Source organism: Histoplasma capsulatum (assembly GCF_000150115.1).
Source record: "Histoplasma capsulatum G186AR genomic scaffold supercont2.10, whole genome shotgun sequence".
Lineage (NCBI taxonomy): Eukaryota > Fungi > Ascomycota > Eurotiomycetes > Onygenales > Ajellomycetaceae > Histoplasma > Histoplasma capsulatum.
The window spans coordinates 773,334-794,296 of NW_025544810.1; the positions used below are offsets into that span (position 1 = coordinate 773,334).

A 20,963-nucleotide genomic window follows, 5' to 3' on the forward strand; every position below is an offset into this window, starting at 1 on the left:
TCCACGCACTCAAGTTCATCGTGTCTGCTATTTAGGGTTTACGAAGCTCAACCTTGAGGGCATTTGTCTCGAGGAGGGGAGCTGGTCGCGGGAGAGGGTCCGTCCCCCGTGTTGGATGTCCCGGATGCTGTGATGTTTTGATCTGGTCTGCGGAACTGATTTTTGAGACTTCTTTCTGATTTGCCCCACACTGCCAGGATCAGTCTTCACAAGAACTGATGTACGACATGATTTGCGGTCTCTAACTGGGCTGAAGTTTGGGAATACTTGTTTTTCCTTTTTGCTGCCCTTGTGCTTTTGAACTGCTTGTGCTGTGTTTTGTACTTGCTTCGCTTGCAAGCAATTGGACAGTGGACACGGCAATGGCGTGTGCGATATCTGCTGAACAACCTGCTGCAGCTGCCGCTTGGGCGGAGCATTGCCATTCCCGGCCTCTTGCTCTTTTCTTTTTAAAACGGGCAAAGCCCCCTGTCCTTTACTGACTGAATTATTTGTCTTATCTGACCGGTTGCAGACTTGGCTTAGCTGCTTATTTCAGATAGGCCCTTATATACGGCGCTCCTTCGCCCTGTCCAGAGGTTGTACCGGAAGCTTGTCCCTCCTTCTTCCCATCCCTCTCTCCTGGTGGAAACAAGACGTGTTTTCTATCAGTCTATTCAGCACTACAGCATTTTCAACATCTATCCCCTCCAAATAAGGTCCGGGCAGGGGAATTTCAAACATGACGAGCACTTACTCAGACCAACCAAGGTATCGGGACGACCCTTCGGCAAACGAGAAGGATATCTTAGTTGCTGAATATAATATTGCCGCTTTGGAAGATGCACAAGCATCTCCCGCCCACAAAAGGCGCTGTGGTTTCATGAAAGGAGGATGGGCCGGCTTTAGAGACAGCTCTCGGTCTATCTGGACTAGAATCTCGCTTGCACTCTTCAAAGTTGTCTTGTTTGCTGGGCTGGTTGGCTTCTTCTACAAGGGCACTTTTCACGGATTTAAGAAGGTATGTGAGGAATGTTTCATTAATCGTCACTTCAATATTTAGTCATTCTCCTCCTTTCTTTTGTCAAAGTCCCCATCATTATTGCGCTACTTTCTACCCTCAATGTTTCTGTCGTACCTAGTGGGTATTAACAGATATCTCTAGCAGTGTGCACACTCCAAGCAGAACAACAACCAGGTATCTGTAAATAGCTGGCATGACCATGGACCTTCTGAGAAACGGGACATCTCTGTCAATACAACTACCAACTCCATTGTCGGCAAATTTCCGCTCTATGACAGCCTCAACTTAACCACCGTCACTGGTAGCATTGCTGTCGTCATCGACCCTCAGCCTGCACACCCAGAACAACCAGAAAAGCCAGCACGTGTGTCCATCAAGACCGAGTCAGGAAGCATTTCTGTTGCATTCAGGTTGCCTGGTGTACAACCTGCCCTTAACGATGCTGCCAGCTTCACACAACTCCAAAGCCTTTATTACTCGGACAAACCAAGTGTACGCAGCAACGACAATAAAAACAACAACCTGCACGCATTCCTCACCCCTCGTTCCTACGAAGTAGAAATCCATACTTCCTCTGGTAGCATCTCGGGCCAAATCGCTTTCTCAAATCTACTCAAGCTCTCCACTGTCTCCGGCTCCATCAGCGCTAACCTCATTCCCCTTGTCTTCCTGCCCGATGAAGACGAAGAGCCCCCTCGCGATCCCCGTGATCCCTGGAACCCTCCGGGCGATGGCCGTGACGATGTGGTTCCCGCACATCGCGCCAACATTTCCATCATAACCTCCACTGAGACAGGAAGCACTCACCTCTCGCTTTCCGAGCCCTTCTTCCCCACACCTCCAGAACAGTCTACCAAGAAAGCAGGCCAGCCGCAAAAGGGCAAGCATATCCCCAGATCCATCACCGCACACCACATCGCGCGGGGCTCCGGCTCTTTGGCCGTTGTTTACCCACCATCCTGGTCTGGGCGCGTCCATGGAGCTAGTTCCGGAAAGGGTCATGTCCATCTTGGCGGTGAGGGCTTGCTGGTTCGCTCTGGCAATCAGACGGTCGCTGACGGTGTGAGATATCCGGAACCCGAGGACGAGTGGGACGCTCCGTGGTGGGGCGCGTCTGGCATTATGAACGTTACCATCACAAGTAACGGCGGTACAGTGGACTTTTTCGCTCGGGGGGATAGGCGGGGTGAATGAGTGAACTTGAGAAAGTATTGGGTTGGAAGGGCGGGGAGATTCTGAAAGGATTGACTGAACATGGAGAGCTAATCTGCCCACGCCGGTGGGATGTGATGGGATAAAGTAATCTAGTGAGAATAGTATATGCACCACTGTTGGCAGCTAAGATCAAGCCGATCACATTTTTCTTTCCATTTCAGTTTGGATTTACTCTATGTGTTCAAATATTCATTCAGTCTTTTCGATTTTGGATATCGTCAGATTTTCCTCTCATTTTCCTCGTTTCCCTTCGACTTCCAAACTTTTTGTGGTGGAATAATTAGGTGTGTGATGGTGATGAAAAAGCCGAAGTCACTTAGGATAGATAAATAAAAGTCTCCCCCCGAAAATGGGAAATAGCATGTGGTTGGTCTCCCTTCAGACAGAAGAAACATTCAATCGAGTACGGTGGTTTGGCTTCATTGTTTGAGCGAGGTGTTTTTGAATTCCCTCATGATCGTTTCCTCCTCGTTTTTGATTCATGCTGATCTGAAACCATGCAATGCAAAATCATGACAAGCAACCCGCCAAAAGAAAAGCAATAGGATCGATAGCTGTGTTTAAACAACCTGAAGACAAAAATAAACAGAAATACAATGAAATCAACTTTCCACCTCCTCCACCACAAAAAGAATAACAGCAAGATCCAGCATGAAAAGAAGAAAAAGGGAGTGGGGAATCAAGCTGAACCAAAAATAAATAAATCATAAAATCATAAAATAAAACAATCATCATATGAACACGGAAAGTGAGAAAACAACCGCCTACTTCTCAAAGCGAATAGGATTCACACGAAACGAAAAAAAAAAGAAAAAGTAAATCGGCTTTACGACCGCCGCAGGTGAGTAAAATAATATTAATAATAATAATCCCTACGAAGCATATTAAGGAAAAGGGGAAAAAATGGAAGATGGCAAAGTAAAGTAAAGCCGCTGTTCGCATGATTTTGTATCGTTTATATTCAGCGGAGTATAGATGTTTGTTTTCTTCAAAGTTGTGTGTGGCCGCTGTTCATCATCTATATCTACTCCACAAGGTCAGAGACCGTAACACTAGCCATTCCATATCCAACTATGTAAGATGATCCATGGATGATGATGATGATGATGATGATGGTGATGATGATGATGATGAAAATTGAAACCCAAAATGAAAAAAATGAAAAAAAGACATTGGAATATGAAAATAGGGCAAAAAGTGCAGTAGTAGGTGACCTGGAGAATAAACAATAATGTTAAAAAAGATAATAATGAATTTGGTAGACATCAATTCAAAAAAGAGAGGGAAAGAGAGGCGAAAAACAGGAGAGTAGGGAAACCCAAAAAAAATAAAAATAAAAATAAAAAAAGTAACAAAGTGGGAATCGTAAATATGTATGACTGAATAAAGATTGTTTACCTTCTCTCTCCCTCTCATCTGCGCGCCTGTTTTCCTTAAATGTGATGTTTTGCCATGTATGAGTTCTATATGCGAGTGTCGTTGCATTTATATCCGGTTTGGTTTTGCTTCCCCCCTATTATAAGGACTGAGGTGTGGTAAGGTATGAGGTTTTGGTTTTGCGGGGTGGGTTTTTCTATTTTTTTTTTTTTTCTTAGACTAACTTTCTTCATTATTTCTTCATGTTAATAATACCCGACGAACGACGACGGAGCTCATATCATTTACCATCCGTGTTGGTGGTAGGAGCTCTCGAATGGATTTTGGCCGCCACCCCGCGCAAAACCGCCCCCGTTCATCATATTAAATAGGATGTTGGGGTCGATATGGATATTCTGCCCGCCGCCCATACCTCCCATTCCACCCATGCCTCCCATACCTCCCATACCGCCCATGCCACCCATGTGCGCGAAGGAGGCACCGCCACCACGCGCGAATATGTCCGTAGGGTCTAAGAGGTCATCACCATTGTCATAGCTGGCACGTTTCCTGTGGGGTGAAAAAAGGAATGATTAGTTTATGAGGATGGGGATGGGGCCCCCGGGTGTCGTGGGCCCGACGAGGGTGAAGAAAAAGAAATGAAAAATGAAAAGAAAAACAGGTGTTTTGTGGGGGGAACTTGGGGGTTTCATACTGAGGATCACTCAAAATTTCATACGCCTCTCCAATCTCCTTAAACTGTGTATCTCCCTTATCGCCATCAAGGTTCTTATCCGGATGATGTTGAATCGCCATCTTCCTATACGCTTTCTTAATCTCCTGCTCCGTCGCGTTCTTATCGACGCCAAGAATCTTATAGTAATCTTTCCGCTGGCTCTTCTTAAGCTCAAACTCTGCATTTCGAACTTCTTCCTGAATACCCTTTTCGTTGGGATTAGCCTCCGCAATCTTTTTGAATTCACGCGATGCTTCCTCCCAGTTGCCCGCGGCTCCGTACGCCTTTGCCCGCACCCGTTGCGCCTTTACGTATGCAGGATCAAGTTTGAGCGCACTTGTGCAGTCTTCAATTGCTTTGTCGTAGATGCTAAGGTTAAGATAGGCCTGGGCACGGTTCTGGAGCAGTTTGGAGTTGATATCCTTATTTTTGGGGTCAACTTCCAGGGCCTTAGTGTACAGATCGATAGCTTCTTGGTATTTTCTCGACTTGAAAGCTGCGTTTCCTTCATCTTTCATTCGGAGGAGTTTCTGCACCATGCGGAGATATCGGATCGCCTGTGTGGAGTCCGGATCTAGGCTCAGAGCGAGTTTAAAGTGTTTGATTGCCTGCTCGTTCTCTCCTTGGGCGTAAAATAGTCGGCCTCGGAGTAATAACGCATCCGGATCCTGATTGTTATCTCGTAACATGGACATGACGATATTTTGAGCATCACCCAATGAATTAACATTTCCCATCTTTAGATACGCTTCCACTCGCATCAGTCTCCATTTGCGCGGTTGAGTCACGCCAAATCCTAGCCCCTTTACGGCCTGATCCAGGCAATATAACGTCATAGAGCCTCCTCTATCATCCCGTAGAGAACCTTCTGCCTGGGTGACATGATGTAACATTGTCTCCGCAGGGCCTTTATCCTTCGCGGTAACTGGTGGTTGGATCTGTGAATAGATGGATAATGCCTCTGTGGGACGACCAAGACTAGTGTAAATTCTTGCTAATCTGTGCATGATTTTCTGGTTGCCAGGTTCCAACTCATCAGCCAGTTTAGCATCTTCCAGGGCTTCATGGTAGAGATGTGCGGATATGTAGGCAGCCGCTCGGTTTGAAAGATACGTTGATGACGACGGTTGGGCCTCGACCGCTAGATTCAAAAAAATAGACATTAACACATAAACATACCCGCAGCCGCTCCCTATGGTTCACCGTATCACCACTCTCAAATTGCTTCTATGCTGAACACCTCTTAGAGACCCTTTTATAATTCCCCCATTTCGCTCAAGCCAAGGCATTTTTCATCTCACCCACAGCACCATTAAAAAAGCAAAAAAAATAAAATAAATAAACAGCAAGAAATAAGCTTACCCTTCGTATACTCCTGGATGGCTTTCTGATAATCACCAGCCTTGAAAAACTTATTCCCGGCTAACTTGCACGCCTCCGCATCAACAGCGGGGGGTGCAGGTTGTGGCGCACTTGACGTGACATTATGCGGGGGAGGGGTGGGGCTTCGCTCCGCCGTATCGGAATGGACACCATTTGACTGCATGCCCGCAGATGAGGCAGGGGAGTCCTGCCGAGTGGGGGTAGAGAAGGCGGAAGGGGAGGGGGCGGCGTTGGTCGCAGCAGGGGAGGTCACCGCATCCGGTTGCTCAACATCCATGGAGCTGCGACTATCGTCTCTCCCAGCTGCCATGGCGGATAGACGACGGAGCTCGTCCGGGGGCAGATTCAATGGGTGGGAGTCCCGATCGTAGGCGAAGCGGGAGGACGAACTCTTAGATTTATGCTTGGTAGGGCTATCCGAGGGCGTCGAGGCAACCCGGCGGCTTTTGTGTTTCGGGTCCCGCTGCGGTTTGGAAGAGGACTTAGAGGGGGATTGGCGGGAGGAGCCAAGGCGATGGGAGGAGGATGACTTGTTTTTGCTATGGTTACTGTAGTTGTTGGCGGTGCTGAATGTGGAGAGCTGTTGTGAGGACTGGTGGTTTTTGGAGGCAACGTCCAAGGAAGAATCGGTGTGTCGGTCGGAGGAGGCAGCACGGACCAAAGCGGGCGGATGTTGAGAATCGTGGAGCTGAAGGTCGGATAGGTCTGACCCGTTGCTGGCGGAAGGCTTGTGGTGCTTTTTCTTGTCGGGGGATTTTTTGGAGGAGGAGAAAAGTTTTGTGAGAACCATGAGTCCGGTGCGAGCGAGGTCAGACCCAACTAAAAATAAAAAGACGACTAGGGATGCGGGAGCAAGGTCAAAAAAAAAAAGGAAAAAAGGAAAAAAGGAAAAAAAAGGAAAGCAAAAGAAGCCCAGCGAAACAACCACCTAAATACAATAATTATTACAGCGCCAAACAGTCGAAAAACTTGACTGGATTGAAGACAGCAGAAAGGGAGATAATAAAAAAAAATGTTGAGGATGACAGGTCAACAACAACAGCAACGATCAAATAAAACTAAATAATTGCTGGCTGACGGACAGACAGGACGGACTGCGGGAGGTCGCAGCATCAATCCCTCCCCAGCCCTAGTATTTATTTCTTTAGAAGCCGATGGAAGTTGATCGTGTTGAGCTAAACACTTGTTCACATCCACATCAACAGCAACAGAATTTCCCCAGCCACGGGAATATTTAACCAAAACAAGACCACCCTAACAAGCCAGCTAAGGAGCTCAAGACAACAAACACAGGGCTCGTCCGAGGAGGGATCGTGGAACAGAATAGAGTCGGACACAGAGAACAGCTTAGGTTGAGAGGCAGAATCGATATAAAAACAGAATAAAACCAGTCAAGAACGCAGAAGTTGGTGCAGAAATTGCGGGAGGTGGGAACAAGGGCTCTCGGAGAGAAATAAATATCTTTTCTCTCCTCCTCTTCAAATTCAACGAAAGCGTTAATTAAGTCGGCAAGAAAAGGGATCCCCAAGATGAAGTGATGAAATGCCTTTTTTTCCACCTGGGCAACCTTCACCTGATTTGATTCCCGGGAGATAACCAGCAACAGAGAGGGGAAGTGGGAAAAAGAAATAAATCGAATTGAATGCCCATTGGACTCGAGCTCCCCAGCGAATGAAGCTCCACGCACTTCCAGGTGGTATAAACAACCCAATCGTTGAAGCCCTTGGGGGTTAACATTGCTTATTTAGCGCTCCCCCACGGCGTGAAGCAAAAAATCGTTAGTTAACGCAATTTCCGACTTCTGACTTTTGTATAAGGTAATAAATATGAATGAGGACTTGAAACGGTTTTTCTCATTTGATATTCTTCATTATCATAAGAAGTGTGCCCTTTTAATACCCTGCTTAACCCTTTGAGATTCGTAGACCAATTGCCCCTCTGCTACACGAACAAAGCAGATATGATTCGACCGCCCAGACAAACATCGATAAAAACACACCATATATAAGTGAATAAATAAAAAAAAGTATGATAGGAAAATTGCTAGCCCGTTTCATCCGCATCCTAAATCCATGCGTAGATGTCTTACCGGGAAGACTCAAACCTTATCCCACCCTCTTTTCGACGAGCTGCTCTCTTAGGCCTTGCTGTGAAGTAACTCAAAGTAACTAAGTCTCATGTCAAAATATATCATATAGTTCGGCCAAGAAAATGACATGGCCTTGGGTAATCACACCAAAAAACCAAGGGGTGACCGTTCGGCGATTGGGAATCAGGGCGAAGTCGCATATCATCCCATCCAGACATGAAATATCTCCTGGGTTAAACGAATATGATTTTAGGAAATGCGGAATAAATAGAAGTAAGGAAATGGTACAGCGCGCAAAAGGGAAAAAACGCAAAACGGCTAGAAGGTAGAATTGATAAGGAGCCAGAGATGGTCGTGAGATGTCGTAGTCATAAATAGTGGTGTAAACCGAAAAAAGGGGGGGAAAGAAATGGGAAAGGAAACGAAGCCCGTCAAATCGCCGTTGCTACTGTATGTAATGGCGAAAGACTCTTTGGTTCCGGAATTATCCCACCCCCCGGAAGTGGCGGTGTTGCAGAAGGCCCTGCTGAAGTTGGAGACTCTAGTTTCCGCATTGTTGTTCGGGAAGTCGCAGTTGGAGGATTACAGCTCCTGGGAGTGTTCTCTCTACGGCGCTTGAGGGTTTCATTCTTTGGGTGGTTATGGCACTGGTGATCAACGCGGTTAGTAATAACATTCTTCCGGGGGAACGGTTGGGCTTTAACATGGGAGTTAGAATCCAGCACGTGCCTTGTATGCATGTCTGAACCAGGTGGTACCCTTCTTTTTGCTGCTGACCAAAGCTATCCACTCGTCACAGTTCCCACAGAGACCTTCCCAAATATTTGTATTTCCGTCTGTTCGCCTCATTTCTTTTGGGGTCGCAAACGCTTTGCCTGTTGGCGCACTGATTCCGTGCGAAAAACTTTTGTCATACCAAAAGGCAGAGTTCTTGAGCACAAGCCAACGGCCGGGTTTGCAAATCCCACACCAACCCTCACGCTTATTCCCGTGCCCTCGAACCCACTTTGGTGTATATAAGTCGTTCTCGAATCGAAGCTCTTGTTCATGTGGGGTCATACTCGGATCACTTGGCATCATATCCTCCGGAGGTGGAAGTTCTCGTTCTTCCTTCAGCGGTCCTAGTAGGTCCGGTGGACCAGGAAACTCGGAATAGTGGTCAAAGTAATGATGGTGAGACTCGGTATCACTCTGTAGGGTTCTGAACAGACCTTGAGATGCTAGTGGATCAGCATTTCTGAAACGGACGTTCGCTTCAAAATTCGAAGGTAGTAGAACGTTGTTATGTAGAAAGTGTACTGGGATTCTCCCTGCATGTTGTCGTGTGGAATTGGTCGAAGGAATACTGCGTTTTTGCCTCATTAAAGGAGATGGAAGACGAGATCTGCTGGAATGAGTTTGTGTTAAGAATGGAGAGGTAGCACGATTAGGACGTGGTCCATAGGAGCCTGTTGACCACCGTTTACGGACGCCGTCAAAACTATGTGGAGATGCTTGAACGCTTGCACGAGGGGATTGCGATGTTCCTACCCGATTTCCTCCACGAACGAGGTCTGTCTGTGAATGTCTTGGGGATGGCACAGGGGAAAGCGGCGTAGAAGAGAGGTTGAATGAACTTCTGGGAGTGTAGTCAGAACTAGTAGCAGAGGCGAACGATGGGACTTCGGAAAATGCAGAAAGATCGACAAAGTCGAAAGATCCTGTGTTGTTTGACCGGGAGAAATATGAATCGGATAGAGGGCGAGTAACGATGTTTGTATCGAGTGTAAGTGACTGGTGATCTGGAAGCAGGTTAAACCTTTTACCACTCCCGACCGTGGCCTTTTGGCCATGGGAAAGCTCGCTCGGGAACAAAACTAAATCGTGATCAAGCCCTGAAAAAGTAGACAGCCCCTCTACTAAATTCTGGTCATCGAAACCTGAATAAATGTTAGAAGTAAATAAGGAACCAAATAGCTAGGCCACACATACGATCGTCTATAGCGGTGATTTCCAAGAGCCCATTTGGCGTTCCAAACTCAGGGCCCATAAAGTAATGTGCTGGCATTTGGATCCCGTGTATGCTCCAAGCTGGTACTTTATCCGAATGGAGAGTGTAGGGAAGCGAATAATGACTTTCATTTATCGACTTGGACGTAGCAGCCATCGATGGATTGGGCTGGCTCTCTGTAGTCCAGGCCCTGAGCCCATATGGCTCTAGCGTGGTGCTTCCCCCATTTCTGGCTGCCATATTCCCGTCCTCTGATACTTTCCTAAAGCCAAGATTGTTCATTTGCATGCCATTTCCCAGGGTTGATGGCAACATGTTTCTAATGAATGAAAATATCAGCATCACAGCCACATAAGGGAAAGATTCATTTTATGTCCAGTTCAACATACCCTTGTCCGACCTGACCATAATCTATATCATTGCGCGTCATATTGATTGGTCTCTTTGGATGGCCAACACAGCATGCGAGTCTTTGCGTTTTGCGAATCTCGTTAATGCCTATGGCCGATACTACACAACACACTAGCTTCCAGTGCCCAAGGGAGGGGTAAAATCGGTTGGCCCTGCGAAAGATAGCCTGCTCAATCCTTTCGTAGGACCTGAAAGCAGAGCAGAAAAGACTATGCGGAAATCTCGAATTTAGATTCTCAATCAACTGAGTAAAGGAGTGTGGCTTCATGAATGAGCTCGTTCCGCAACGAATGTTCGAATTGTATTTAAACAAAAATCGTCTTTAGCCGTTACCAGCAACTTAGGACAAGGAGTGGAGTCCAGCACTGGGCAACAGCGGACAAAATAAATGTTCCCAAAGATTAAGGTTTGTAATCTTGAAATATAGCAAGAATCATGAATCAAATGAGTGATCAAGAGAGCGACTAGAGTACATACACGGTGGGAAACCAGAGGCAAGACCGGCAGGAAGGACAACGGAGCGAGAACAGAAATGCACAGGAGGGCCGGGCATCATAGAGTATATTGATCCCGGGACCGGTTGGTTCAAGACCATATTGTTCCCGCAGGAGGAATGGCCGGAAATGCACTTAAGAGCTAGTCGGCAAGACTCAAAACATCCTCTGTTACCCAATTTGCCCAGAGGTGGCCAGCGAACTCTCCCAAAGCAGGTTAGCATTGCGTTGGAGTACCCATCTAACCAACAATTGAGGCTAGTATCTGCAAGAGCAGTAAGGGCCAGGGTGTGAAGCCAAACCAGGGGGCTTAAGGGTTTGACGCCCGACTTTCATGAAGGTAAGTGTGTCTCATCATTTTCTGGAGAAAGTGTAACATCTGCTCTCGAATGGCAAATTCAGAATGGGTATCAACCACATTGGTTAAGCGTACCGATGCCGCTGTGTTGTAAAAATAGTGCATGCTCTTTTCACTTGCACTAGGGCTGCCGTGGGCATCAATCAGTGCAGTCCTGTGTGGAAGGATGAGGGTGGTTCAGTTTCTCGTAGGCGCCAGAAAAAACCCCACGCCGTCCGGTCCAGGAGCACAATTGCTTCTGATAGGTGGGCCAAGTCTCGTCATGGAAGATGTTCTGCACTTTGTTATTTCTTGCTATGGGAAAGGAATTGCAATGCCCCTCTGCGTAGAAAGAGGGAAGTGCTGCCTAGCAGTACGTCGTCAACGATGCCCTGGTGTTAGCCGTGGATACTGGCGGAGACGGTGATGAGACTCGGGGCGATGCTGAGTTAGACCTGATGTGGGATGGTTGTTTCATGTGACAGGGGCTCAAACATCCATGGACCCGGACTTCTTCAGGATACGGCATCGCGAACAGGTCTATCAGCACCAACGTTGCTGGGACCCACCAGGGAATTCCAGGCTCTATCTTGGGACTAGAGTCTTGACAGTATCAAAATAGGAAATCCTTCTTTCTCAAGTCTTTTGAATATTTCCGAAATCTGGTTGTTTCTGGCCTTCCCCTGAATTGCTTCCTGTAACGCGTCTCAAATAGGTCAGGTATGGAGACCTTATCCAGCCCCACGCCAGTAGAGTTAATTTCCCTTTGAAAGGACCTTGACTCAGTCTTATGGTTTCATTCACATGCCGCATTGCACAGATGATAGTAGTTTCTCCCGCGGCTAATTTTAACGCGCGCCAAATTCGCCTAACAAACGCATATCAGCCTCTATCTACTGCGTGATTCACCGTGAAAACGGTTGGATAATCCATACAACGAAATATCAATCTAAAAATAAGAAGGTCTTCGGGGAATTCCTAATTTTCTGTATACCATTCAACTAAGCATCTCTTAGGTCTTCATTTCAAGGGCTGTCCAAGATGCTGTTTAATAAACCGAGCGCTAAAAATTGGTATCTTGCGGCAGATATAAACCGCCAAAATAAATTCGTTGCTTGGCTCATATGGATGTTCCTATGATGTTTCATTTTTCTTCTTCACTCAGAAGTAACTCATATTCAAATTTGCAGGCGCCACAAACACGGGAAGTTTGCCATCTCAACCCATATTTTGCAGAAATACGAGAGAGGGCTGACCACTAATATCCGATGAGGAAAATATAAACTTGCAACCAGTGCCACAGGGATTCCGGGGCTTCGGACCTCTCCAAGGCAGTACTAGTAAAGTTTCGGTGTTCTCGATTTGAAACTGTCTTGCAGCTGTCCATGCCGCAGAAATCCTCTAGTCATTTTTTACACCGGAAATTCTATTCCAGATTTTCTGTAGATTGAGTTGCGACAAATTTACGTCTGCGGTTTGAAGCTCTCCTGACTGTCAAAATTGCATATTATTCTTGTCACAGTTTATTGAAACAAGACGAGGTCTCGAATGCATAACATCTTCCATAGCGCATCAAGCTAATCCATGAAGAACTGCTGTTTTGGCCATGCAAACAAACCAAGCCAAACAATTTCAGAATATGCACACTCCCCCTTGTGCGTGTCCAATCAACCTCGTCCAGTATTTACAGGGAATCATTGGCGCCCACAGGGATAACTAGTTCCACCAACACAGTACAATGCACATCCAATTCATACATTGTCTTGACTTAGAAAAGAAGAAGAATAGGTCTTCCAAAGGTGCCGTAGAAGTCACCCACCGCCCTCCCACCCAAGAGATTCTAAAAATAACCCTCCGGGCCTGGAGGAATTTAAGCGCCTGGGGGGGGTAACTATTGTGGCCTGTGCGTATGTGGGTCAACTTGGGCGCTTATGTATGACGCTAGATGGTGTTGGATGAAGGACAAACAGCAATACATTGGGTTAACATCCATGTTATGAGGTAGATGAGCAACCATCAGCAAGTCTGGAAGATAATTAGCTCAAGATTTCCCACGGGAAGTTATGTTAGTTCCATGACCCAACAAGGAGTTGTTGCTTGCTTCACTTGAATAGATGTCATCAACCATCAGGGTGTGCACCGCCTACACCCAGAAGAAGAAAAGAAGCATACTAAATGAATTTGCAGATAAACACTGGCACGGGATATTTGACGAAATTTAAATGAAAGAGAATTGTGATCCGTTAGCCACACAGAAACTTACTATTGAGTGGGTATACCCTCCAACATAGCAACAGGCTAGACAGTAAGCATCTTTCAACTGACGAAATTCTTTGGCGATTCTCGAGAGGGAGGGCTTCCAACTAGTTCAATCTGGCGGTGTAGATTTGACAGGGTCTGTATAAAACAGTTACCCCCTGCTAAAGTCACTATTTGTGATATAATGCAATCTCTCAATTATAGGTGACTACCCTGGTAAGTGAGCAGGTTGGGGGTTTGGCTCTGTGTTCCCCGTCCGATTTCAGTTTAAGAATTCCTTCCATATCATTATGGGGTTTTTTTGGTGCTTTCTCTTACCAGGCAGGGTAAAGGCAACATGGCCTACTGTATAAACATGTTCATTTGACTGCAGTGGTTGCATCGCACTCCGTCAATGCTTGTTGGGCTGATTGTGCAATAACAAGCGAAAGCCCTTAGAACCCTTTCAACCACAGATTAAAGAGGATGAAATTGCTTAATAAATAATCCTAAGATTGTCAAAGAACGTGGAAATACCGACCCATAGAGTCAAGGTTTAATGGCCGAAGAAGAAAAGATGGATAGAAAGAAAAGAGGTCACCCTGCAAAAATTGTGTCTAGCACAATGGGGTATTCAATTTTTAAATTTAGAATCATAAGACAGATTCACTGAGCTAGCATTTTCTCAAATGGTAAGATGGAAAGTCAAACTGGAATAGCGAGCTATTCCGCGAACAATATTTCCAACTAGGGAAAGTTGTACTGCACAGTCAAGTATGACAGTTGTGGGGACTAGAAATCAAGGGCCTATTATGGAAATTCTCGTGAAATCGTCCACATAGTGCATGGTGACTTCCACCCTGCTCTAAGGCTGGATCGAAAATGCCCTGTATGGCAACAACCGAAAAGAGGCTGTATGAAGGCAACGCATTTAGCAGGATATAGAGACGCAATATGGCACGAACTTGGACGATTGGTAATAATCGGCATGCGTCCCACGAGTTGAGTGACAAAATAATAATACTGATTTCCTCTGCTGCAAAAACGTGAAGTGACAATCCTGGGTGGAGTTAAAGGATGATATTAACCAAAGAGAAAAGGAAAAAACCACCAGGCCTATGTATTTAAGAAATTATATGTTCATGCGAAATCCGCATTCACTTCATTCTTGATCCAATTAAATGGTTGGCCCTGTACATCGCCGGATGTTGAAGTGGATGCTGCTGTGCCGTTAAACATCGTATTCCTTTGGAGAAGCTTCTTGAGTTCTTTGTTCAGCGCCTTCTCCTCAGAAGTCTGCGACTTCTCAAATGAATTTTCGTAATCCAGACGAATCGTCTGGAAGAGCATTTCGATCTTCAGGGCAAGGAAGTTTCTAATGGATTGGAGAGTACCTTCCAGCTCGGACTGGACGTGTTCTGTGCTTTTGCGGAACATTTCGTGGCGACCCTTTTGCACATGCTCAGTCATGATGTTTTTCATGCGTATGTGAACTCCCTGTCCTACAGATTCTGTTGGCATTAGAAACGATTACAAGCTGGCTGGTTACTTACCACTTGCAGACCCACAGTCCTCATAGGCTTCCTTCAACTCGGCTGCAATTATCGGAACGAATGCACGATTTGCTGCCTTATGGCTTTGATTCAACATTGCATCACTCGCGCAGGATATCTCCTTGAAAGAAGCCTGGTAGGTTGTAAGCTGAGACTTCAGCTTCAGTGGTATGTTAGGATTAGCTGTCCTAGCAGAGAGACGAGGCGCAAGACTCTCATTCAATGCTTTTACATAGCCGTACGAAGTTTCGGCAAATCGGGATAGCATTTTCGGGATTAGAAGCGAGAAGGAACTACACGATATTTAGCATGTCTTACAAAAACAACGGAGATGTTTCTTACCGTTCCCAACTAGCCGCAAGAATTGGCATCATAGGTTGGATCCTAAAAGTTGTCAGACATAACAGATTTCCCCTATAGGAGCCATCAAACCTTACAGCTTACTATTCCAGTCCTATTACAATATTAGAAATACCCTATCCAAAACAGAAAAGGAAAGGAAAGGAAAGCAACAACGTTAATTGATCGAAACTCACATGATGCTTGTAGACCCCTTGGCGTCTGCAAATCGCTTTATAAGTGTTCCAGGCGAGACCTTCTGGAGAGATTTTGCGTGAACGGTGCCATTCCTCAAGAGTGTTTTCAACCTCATTGCAAGCCTGTGATGAAGCGAAACCTGCGAAATATCAGCACAACTTTCTTATAATAACATTTCTAGAAGGCAGGGGGATAGGATGACACACCAAATTTATCGAAAATGTTACGCTTGATGGCGCTGGTGATTTCAGCCAAAAGTTCTCCAGTTAGATTCTCCAGGTCCTGGATACGAGTGAGCAGATAGAGGCGACGAAACATAAACATCAATTGATCTTGATTTAGAGCATACCAGTTGCAGAGCATCCAATCTACTTTGCAGGAAAATACGGTTATTTTCTTTGCGCTCCTCGCATAGGGACTCTGAAGAACCACTAATGGAACATAACAGATCCAAAGAGTTCACGAGCTGTTGTAGCCCATTTAGGAACGATTGGCAGCCAGATTTGCGTTGAGCGACGGTCAAACTCAGACAATGAGCTTGGAGAGCTGGTATCTCAGTTTCCTCGGTATTACAGAATGCTTTGACGGCATGGTCGCGACGGAGTCTCCCTTTCAATTTTTGATATGCTTTGGAGGACACACAAAAGACCGGAAGTGCTCTGGCAACCTGATCGTAATCCCTGAGATCAACACTCGGGTCAAAACTCTCCTCCTCCGCATTTGCCTCGTCCAATTGCCGAACCCCATCAGTAAAGTCCTGCCGAATTTGGGCCTTCACGGTTTGGTTTCTCTCTATAATACACCTTAGACCTAGTTTATTTTGTTTTCTTTGCTCGTTTTCCCGAGCATTATTCAATAGCTCGATCATCTGTTTTATCTCCGAGTCAATCTGTTTTTTCCGATGCGACAGGTGTTTTCGTTTATTTGAAGCATCACACCATCTCTTTTCTACAGAATCTGCTGGCTGGTCGTCATTTATTTCCATGTTGTTGTCGTTTAGGCCACATTCGTTGGTGGCGTTTTCCCCATGCCGTTTGAAGTCCGGGTAATAGTCGGTTGGTCTATTTCTTTTTGGAGAGCCATCATTGCCTTTCAACGGACTGAAACTGCATCCCATAGCAGCCATTTCTTCACAAATATCATCGATTGACATAACAATTTCGTTGCGCTCATCTTTCAAGGCTTCGAGGTTCTCCTGAAGAAGTGTAGTGGAAATTTCTGGAGTCTCCAGAGTCGAAAGTGGCTCATCGACTATATCCTCAAAATCAAGAACCATTTCTGATAAATTAATATCATCAGTTTTGGAACATATGAATGTCACTGCACTAAGGGTGCCGTCCATTTGGATCCGTCTTTGGAAATTATTTGAGAGAAGGGTCTTCGCTGTTTTATCATCCACTGCCCGCGTTATGGGAGCCACCACCCAAAGAGAGGAGCATTGTTCAATGTATCGAGACGCAACTGCAGCTCTCGCAGCATTGGCATCCTGCATGCCAGGCAAGTCGACAATAGCAGCTCCGGTAGCAAGAACAGGCGCCTTGACGTACAAGCGAACGATGCGTATCAAAGGCCAAAATTCCATGCTGGTTCCCACGCTTTCCTTCGCGTTCCGCAAACCTCCATTACAACCTTTTTGACCACCAGTTTTGCTCTTCCCCTTCATGCCTTTGCCTCGGGTCTTGGTTTTGCTGTCAACGTATTTCTGAAGTTGGGTGTAGAAAACAATCGGATCATCTTCGGCGAATTCAATCGTTTTCCCTAGAACATTTGACACATTTTCATGTACTAAAAGCTCTTTGATCGACGATTTTAGAATGTCTGGGGTGTCCGGGTATACCGCAGTCGTTTTTGCTCGAGCAATCGCAGAGTCGGAATTATCTCCCTTCTGTTGATTCCCAAGTTCGATATCACCAAAAATTAATTTTAATTCCTCCTCCCACTCTGCCAAAGAAATAAATTCAATCTCTGCTCTGTAACGGTTTGGTGCATGGTTGAAAGATATCTCAGTCACCACGGCGGTACATGCACGCATACTGTTTGTCGGGACCAAACGCTCCTCGTCTAAAAGCGCGTTGATTAGAGAAGATTTGCCTGCCCCTGTGGTTCCGACAACACCGATAATGACCCGAGGTGGCACGGCTTTCTTGCTAAGTTCTTCGGTCTGTTTGAGCCATCTATTCTCCGATGGTTGGTGAGAGTATTTCTGAAATAGAGATCTCAACCGATCCAGAAAGTGAAGTCCTTCTTTCCTTCCATTTTCAAGGTTTTCAATACTGCAATCGTGATTCAAGTAGCGACGCCGTGTGGTGGATGGGGCTGGGACAAGTTCTTTCAGCTTAATTTCCACTCGTCCTATTAGTCCATTGGTAGGGTTATCCGCTGGAGCATTTGCTTGGAGTTGTGGGGTTAAATTGAGGGGCAAATTAACATTTGCCGGAGCTGTTTGACCGGTCGGGTTAATTACCAGAGGTGCCTCACCAAGCAAAACGTCTGCCACCTGAAATGGATTATCGTAGTTAGCCTCATTGTCCTCCTCTAGTTTAACATCGTCGAGAAGTTCGGGGTAAGCAGAGCAGTTGGCATGAGGCCCTGGAGACCCTGGAGGATCTGCCATTTTCGAGGTTTGGACACCCAACCTAGGCGAGGAGAATGAAAGAGAAATCGGTTAGCAATATGTTGCGCCGTTGTTTGACTTGTAGTTTGGGGTTAAAAGACTGCGCTGTAAGCAGCTGGGTTCTAATGAGAAACTAGACTTCCCGTGGTAAAAAGGGAATCGAGGATGAAAGAAATATAGAAAGAAGTTTCGCAAGCAATGGCGTATCTTCACCTACAACACAACCGTCAACACATGCAACTCTGTCATCGCCACTCATACGCTGTGTTATTGCACACCCTCCCGATGCCAACTTCTCCCGACAAAATAGACCAGTGTATGCGAATATTTACCGAGACACGGCTTTACACAATAGAAGTGTTCGACCAGCTATGGGCTGAATTCCACATGGCGAATTATTTCACGAAGTGGAGTATCGGCTTTGATAGAGAAATACCCGTTGACTGTCCTTCTCAAATTTCGGCAAGCCTGAAGATATCAAGCAGGAGGAGAGACCAGAGTTGCTGCTGGTACTCATCATGGATACCAATTCTCTGCCCTCGCAACAAACCCTAGGTATGTTGCTTGTTGTTAATAGGCTATGGAAAATCATCCACAGTAGTAAAAAAGGCCAAACAAAGGACGGCGTATTGTAGATATACATACATACATATATATATATATATATAAATGGCACATCCAGGTATATAAAAGCCCTAGTGCGACAGCATGAGGGAAGGTCCAAGCCAACTCCAACTTAGGGATCTTTTGCAGCCGAACATCTTTTGCTCCAGATGAAGATATCAAAGCACAAAAAATACTGAGACCGCAACAGGGTGAGCTTCTGGTATAATTCTTGGAGACTCTGGCATGCACCAGCTCCGCCTATTTGTGGTCTGGGGAACGACGTAATACTTGAATCGCTTGGGAATCTTAGGCAATTTCCATGATTCAAGTATTCTCCACTCATTCAAAAGGCTTTTTGTTGCCTTTATGTTCAGTTTGCCCTTCCCATGGTTTCATGGCGAGTTAGATTGGTAGTATCTAGGGAAAAAATGTTATAGAAATCGCACGAGAAGAAACAACTCTGTTTTTTAATTCTCACAGGCAACTAAGAAAGTAGCCACGCACGCGGGAACTTTTGGTACACGAGAAGCAATAGCTCACTCGTAGTGGGAGAGAGTTGTCCAAATAGTTCGTTCTCTTGTTGATGCTGTCTGTACAATTATTTCCATGATCTGAAAGACGTTGACCATGTATACTACCACGGCATCTTGAAATCGAAAATGTTCCATGAAATATCGAGAGCAAACACCAACAGTAGGAGATATTGGAAGATCCGCTCTCTCCTAAAGCATATATATACGAATGCCCAACCCCCATTTCTTCCCGGTCGAGGCCGGATAGGAGGGTCATATGCAACAAAATTGGATCCACTGGGTTGCGCCTGATTATTGCAGCCTTCTTGTGGAGAGAGTAACAGTCTGTCCACAGCAGGACCACCGTTGTTAGAATGAGAATGTTCAGGGGAATGCGGGAAAGGAAGTAAGAAGCCAAGAGCCTCTGAACACTCCTCAGCCGATTGACTAGCTTCAGGAATATGCTCACCAGTGGGGGTTTTTCAGGGCACGCACATTTGTCACAAACATCAATTGGCGTCAAAGATCAGACCCCCGCAGTCTCCTCTATCATGAGAAATCCCCCGGCAAAATGGGTTCCAGCAAATTTCCCCATACATCCGATAATGCAGAGCAGAAACCCGATATGTGCGAGCTCCGTGAGCTCCGTCACCGCTTGCCCGGAGCGACAAAATCCAAGCAGTGACAAGCGTGTCAACTGCGAGTACGAGCACGAGCACGAGCACGAGCACGAGCACGAATACTTCGTCTCCTTCATCTTATCTTTCATTCCTCAGTCGTTACTAGACGGTGGCTCAAATTTAGTGTGCACCATCAAATGCACTCTTGCTTCGTGTCGCGTGTCCACTCTCACAATACGTGGTGCCATTGAGAGTGAAGCACAGGCCAAACTTATGCTCAATTTGATTCTTTGTTTTTGGATGAAGCATCTAAAAAGGGCTCAATTTATAGAAGTATTCCAGCGGGATGTAGCCATGAATTAAAAATGGGGAAAGATGTGGTTGAGGTTGCAGGTAAAACCGCCAGACCACGATGGTTACTCATTGGTCACTCCTCAGCTCAATTGCATCGAAACGGAGAGCAAATCCTGCGAAACATGATGATTATCACGCCTCCTGATCAGGAACCGCTTGACTCAATGCCCTGCGCTGCGGAAACGAGAGTCAGCAAGGCAAAGCTGGCCCACCCACCACAACAATATCGGCTAAGGCTGTGCGAAGGGTGCTGTCAAAAGCAGTGTTTCGCACTAAGAATTAAATTTAAACCGGCGTTAAGTATTGCCGCTCCATCTCTCAATCGAGGATTTTAGAGGAGGCCAATGCCCGTGGTTTGCTCCCACAATTCCAAGAAAGGATCCTTACACTAGTATTGGGATTTCAGTTCAAATTATGGGTGTGAGATATTACTTTTGAGAGCGTCCTCTGTAGATCCCAGGCTCGACGTATTTAGTGTACGATCTTGTGAGAAGTGACCAATCTTCCACTTTGCAGAAGCTATTGGGCGTTGGGAAAGTCGTGTGCAGGGTGATGTACGAGGAATGACCCTGACCCCTCGCGTAACAATTAAATATATCCATGAAAGTATTACTTTTAACTAGTTCTTAGCTACCCAGTGTCAAGGATATACAGTGAGCAAATCTAAATGGATGTAATGGCATGTAAAGTATCATAGACTAGCCTCGAATGGTCCGCGGTACAAGCCCTTTGATCTCCAAACCACAGTCAACGTTAAGGGCTCGGCGTTCACCTCTTTCGAATTATCAAAAGGGAAATAACTCTCAGGAGACCTGGACGAATCGAGACAGTCGGCGTTGGGAAAGTACGAGAGAGCTCTGGGCAAGCGTTGATCAATATCAAGTTCAACCCAGGGATTGTGTTATAAAAATTTGT

At 45.9% G+C, this 20,963-nt stretch overlaps 6 protein-coding genes across 6 annotated transcripts; 3 read left to right on the plus strand and 3 right to left on the minus strand.

Annotated features, from left to right (window-relative positions):
• Window positions 1–721: 721 nt before the first annotated feature.
• On the plus strand, window positions 722–2,584 carry HCBG_06916 (uncharacterized protein; the record flags this gene model as incomplete). Its single annotated transcript, XM_045433965.1, has 2 exons — window positions 722–1,000; window positions 1,145–2,584. 2 exons carry the CDS (start codon window positions 722–724, stop codon window positions 2,195–2,197), a joined length of 1,332 nt encoding a protein of 443 aa, XP_045285446.1.
• Window positions 2,585–3,879: 1,295 nt separating this feature from the next.
• On the minus strand, window positions 3,880–6,483 carry HCBG_06917 (DnaJ domain-containing protein; the record flags this gene model as incomplete). The annotated part of the gene is made up of 3 exons (XM_045433966.1): window positions 3,880–4,144; window positions 4,290–5,451; window positions 5,673–6,483. The coding sequence occupies 3 exons, from the start codon at window positions 6,481–6,483 to the stop codon at window positions 3,880–3,882; spliced, it is 2,238 nt and encodes a 745-aa protein (XP_045285447.1).
• A 1,730-nt stretch (window positions 6,484–8,213) lies between these two features.
• HCBG_06918 (uncharacterized protein) lies at window positions 8,214–10,202 on the minus strand (the record flags this gene model as incomplete). The annotated part of the gene is made up of 4 exons (XM_045433967.1): window positions 8,214–8,479; window positions 8,541–9,701; window positions 9,754–10,091; window positions 10,162–10,202. The coding sequence occupies 4 exons, from the start codon at window positions 10,200–10,202 to the stop codon at window positions 8,214–8,216; spliced, it is 1,806 nt and encodes a 601-aa protein (XP_045285448.1).
• Window positions 10,203–11,066: 864 nt separating this feature from the next.
• HCBG_06919 (uncharacterized protein) lies at window positions 11,067–11,636 on the plus strand (the record flags this gene model as incomplete). Its single annotated transcript, XM_045433968.1, has 3 exons — window positions 11,067–11,125; window positions 11,161–11,387; window positions 11,500–11,636. The coding sequence occupies 3 exons, from the start codon at window positions 11,067–11,069 to the stop codon at window positions 11,634–11,636; spliced, it is 423 nt and encodes a 140-aa protein (XP_045285449.1).
• A 2,756-nt stretch (window positions 11,637–14,392) lies between these two features.
• Window positions 14,393–17,956, minus strand: HCBG_06920 (uncharacterized protein; the record flags this gene model as incomplete). Its single annotated transcript, XM_045433969.1, has 7 exons — window positions 14,393–14,763; window positions 14,806–15,098; window positions 15,148–15,189; window positions 15,243–15,259; window positions 15,342–15,481; window positions 15,549–15,624; window positions 15,692–17,956. The coding sequence occupies 7 exons, from the start codon at window positions 17,954–17,956 to the stop codon at window positions 14,393–14,395; spliced, it is 3,204 nt and encodes a 1,067-aa protein (XP_045285450.1).
• Window positions 17,957–18,474: 518 nt separating this feature from the next.
• HCBG_06921 (uncharacterized protein) lies at window positions 18,475–20,848 on the plus strand (the record flags this gene model as incomplete). Its single annotated transcript, XM_045433970.1, has 7 exons — window positions 18,475–18,511; window positions 18,555–18,587; window positions 19,059–19,079; window positions 19,561–19,947; window positions 20,037–20,236; window positions 20,679–20,701; window positions 20,746–20,848. 7 exons carry the CDS (start codon window positions 18,475–18,477, stop codon window positions 20,846–20,848), a joined length of 804 nt encoding a protein of 267 aa, XP_045285451.1.
• Window positions 20,849–20,963: the final 115 nt, after the last annotated feature.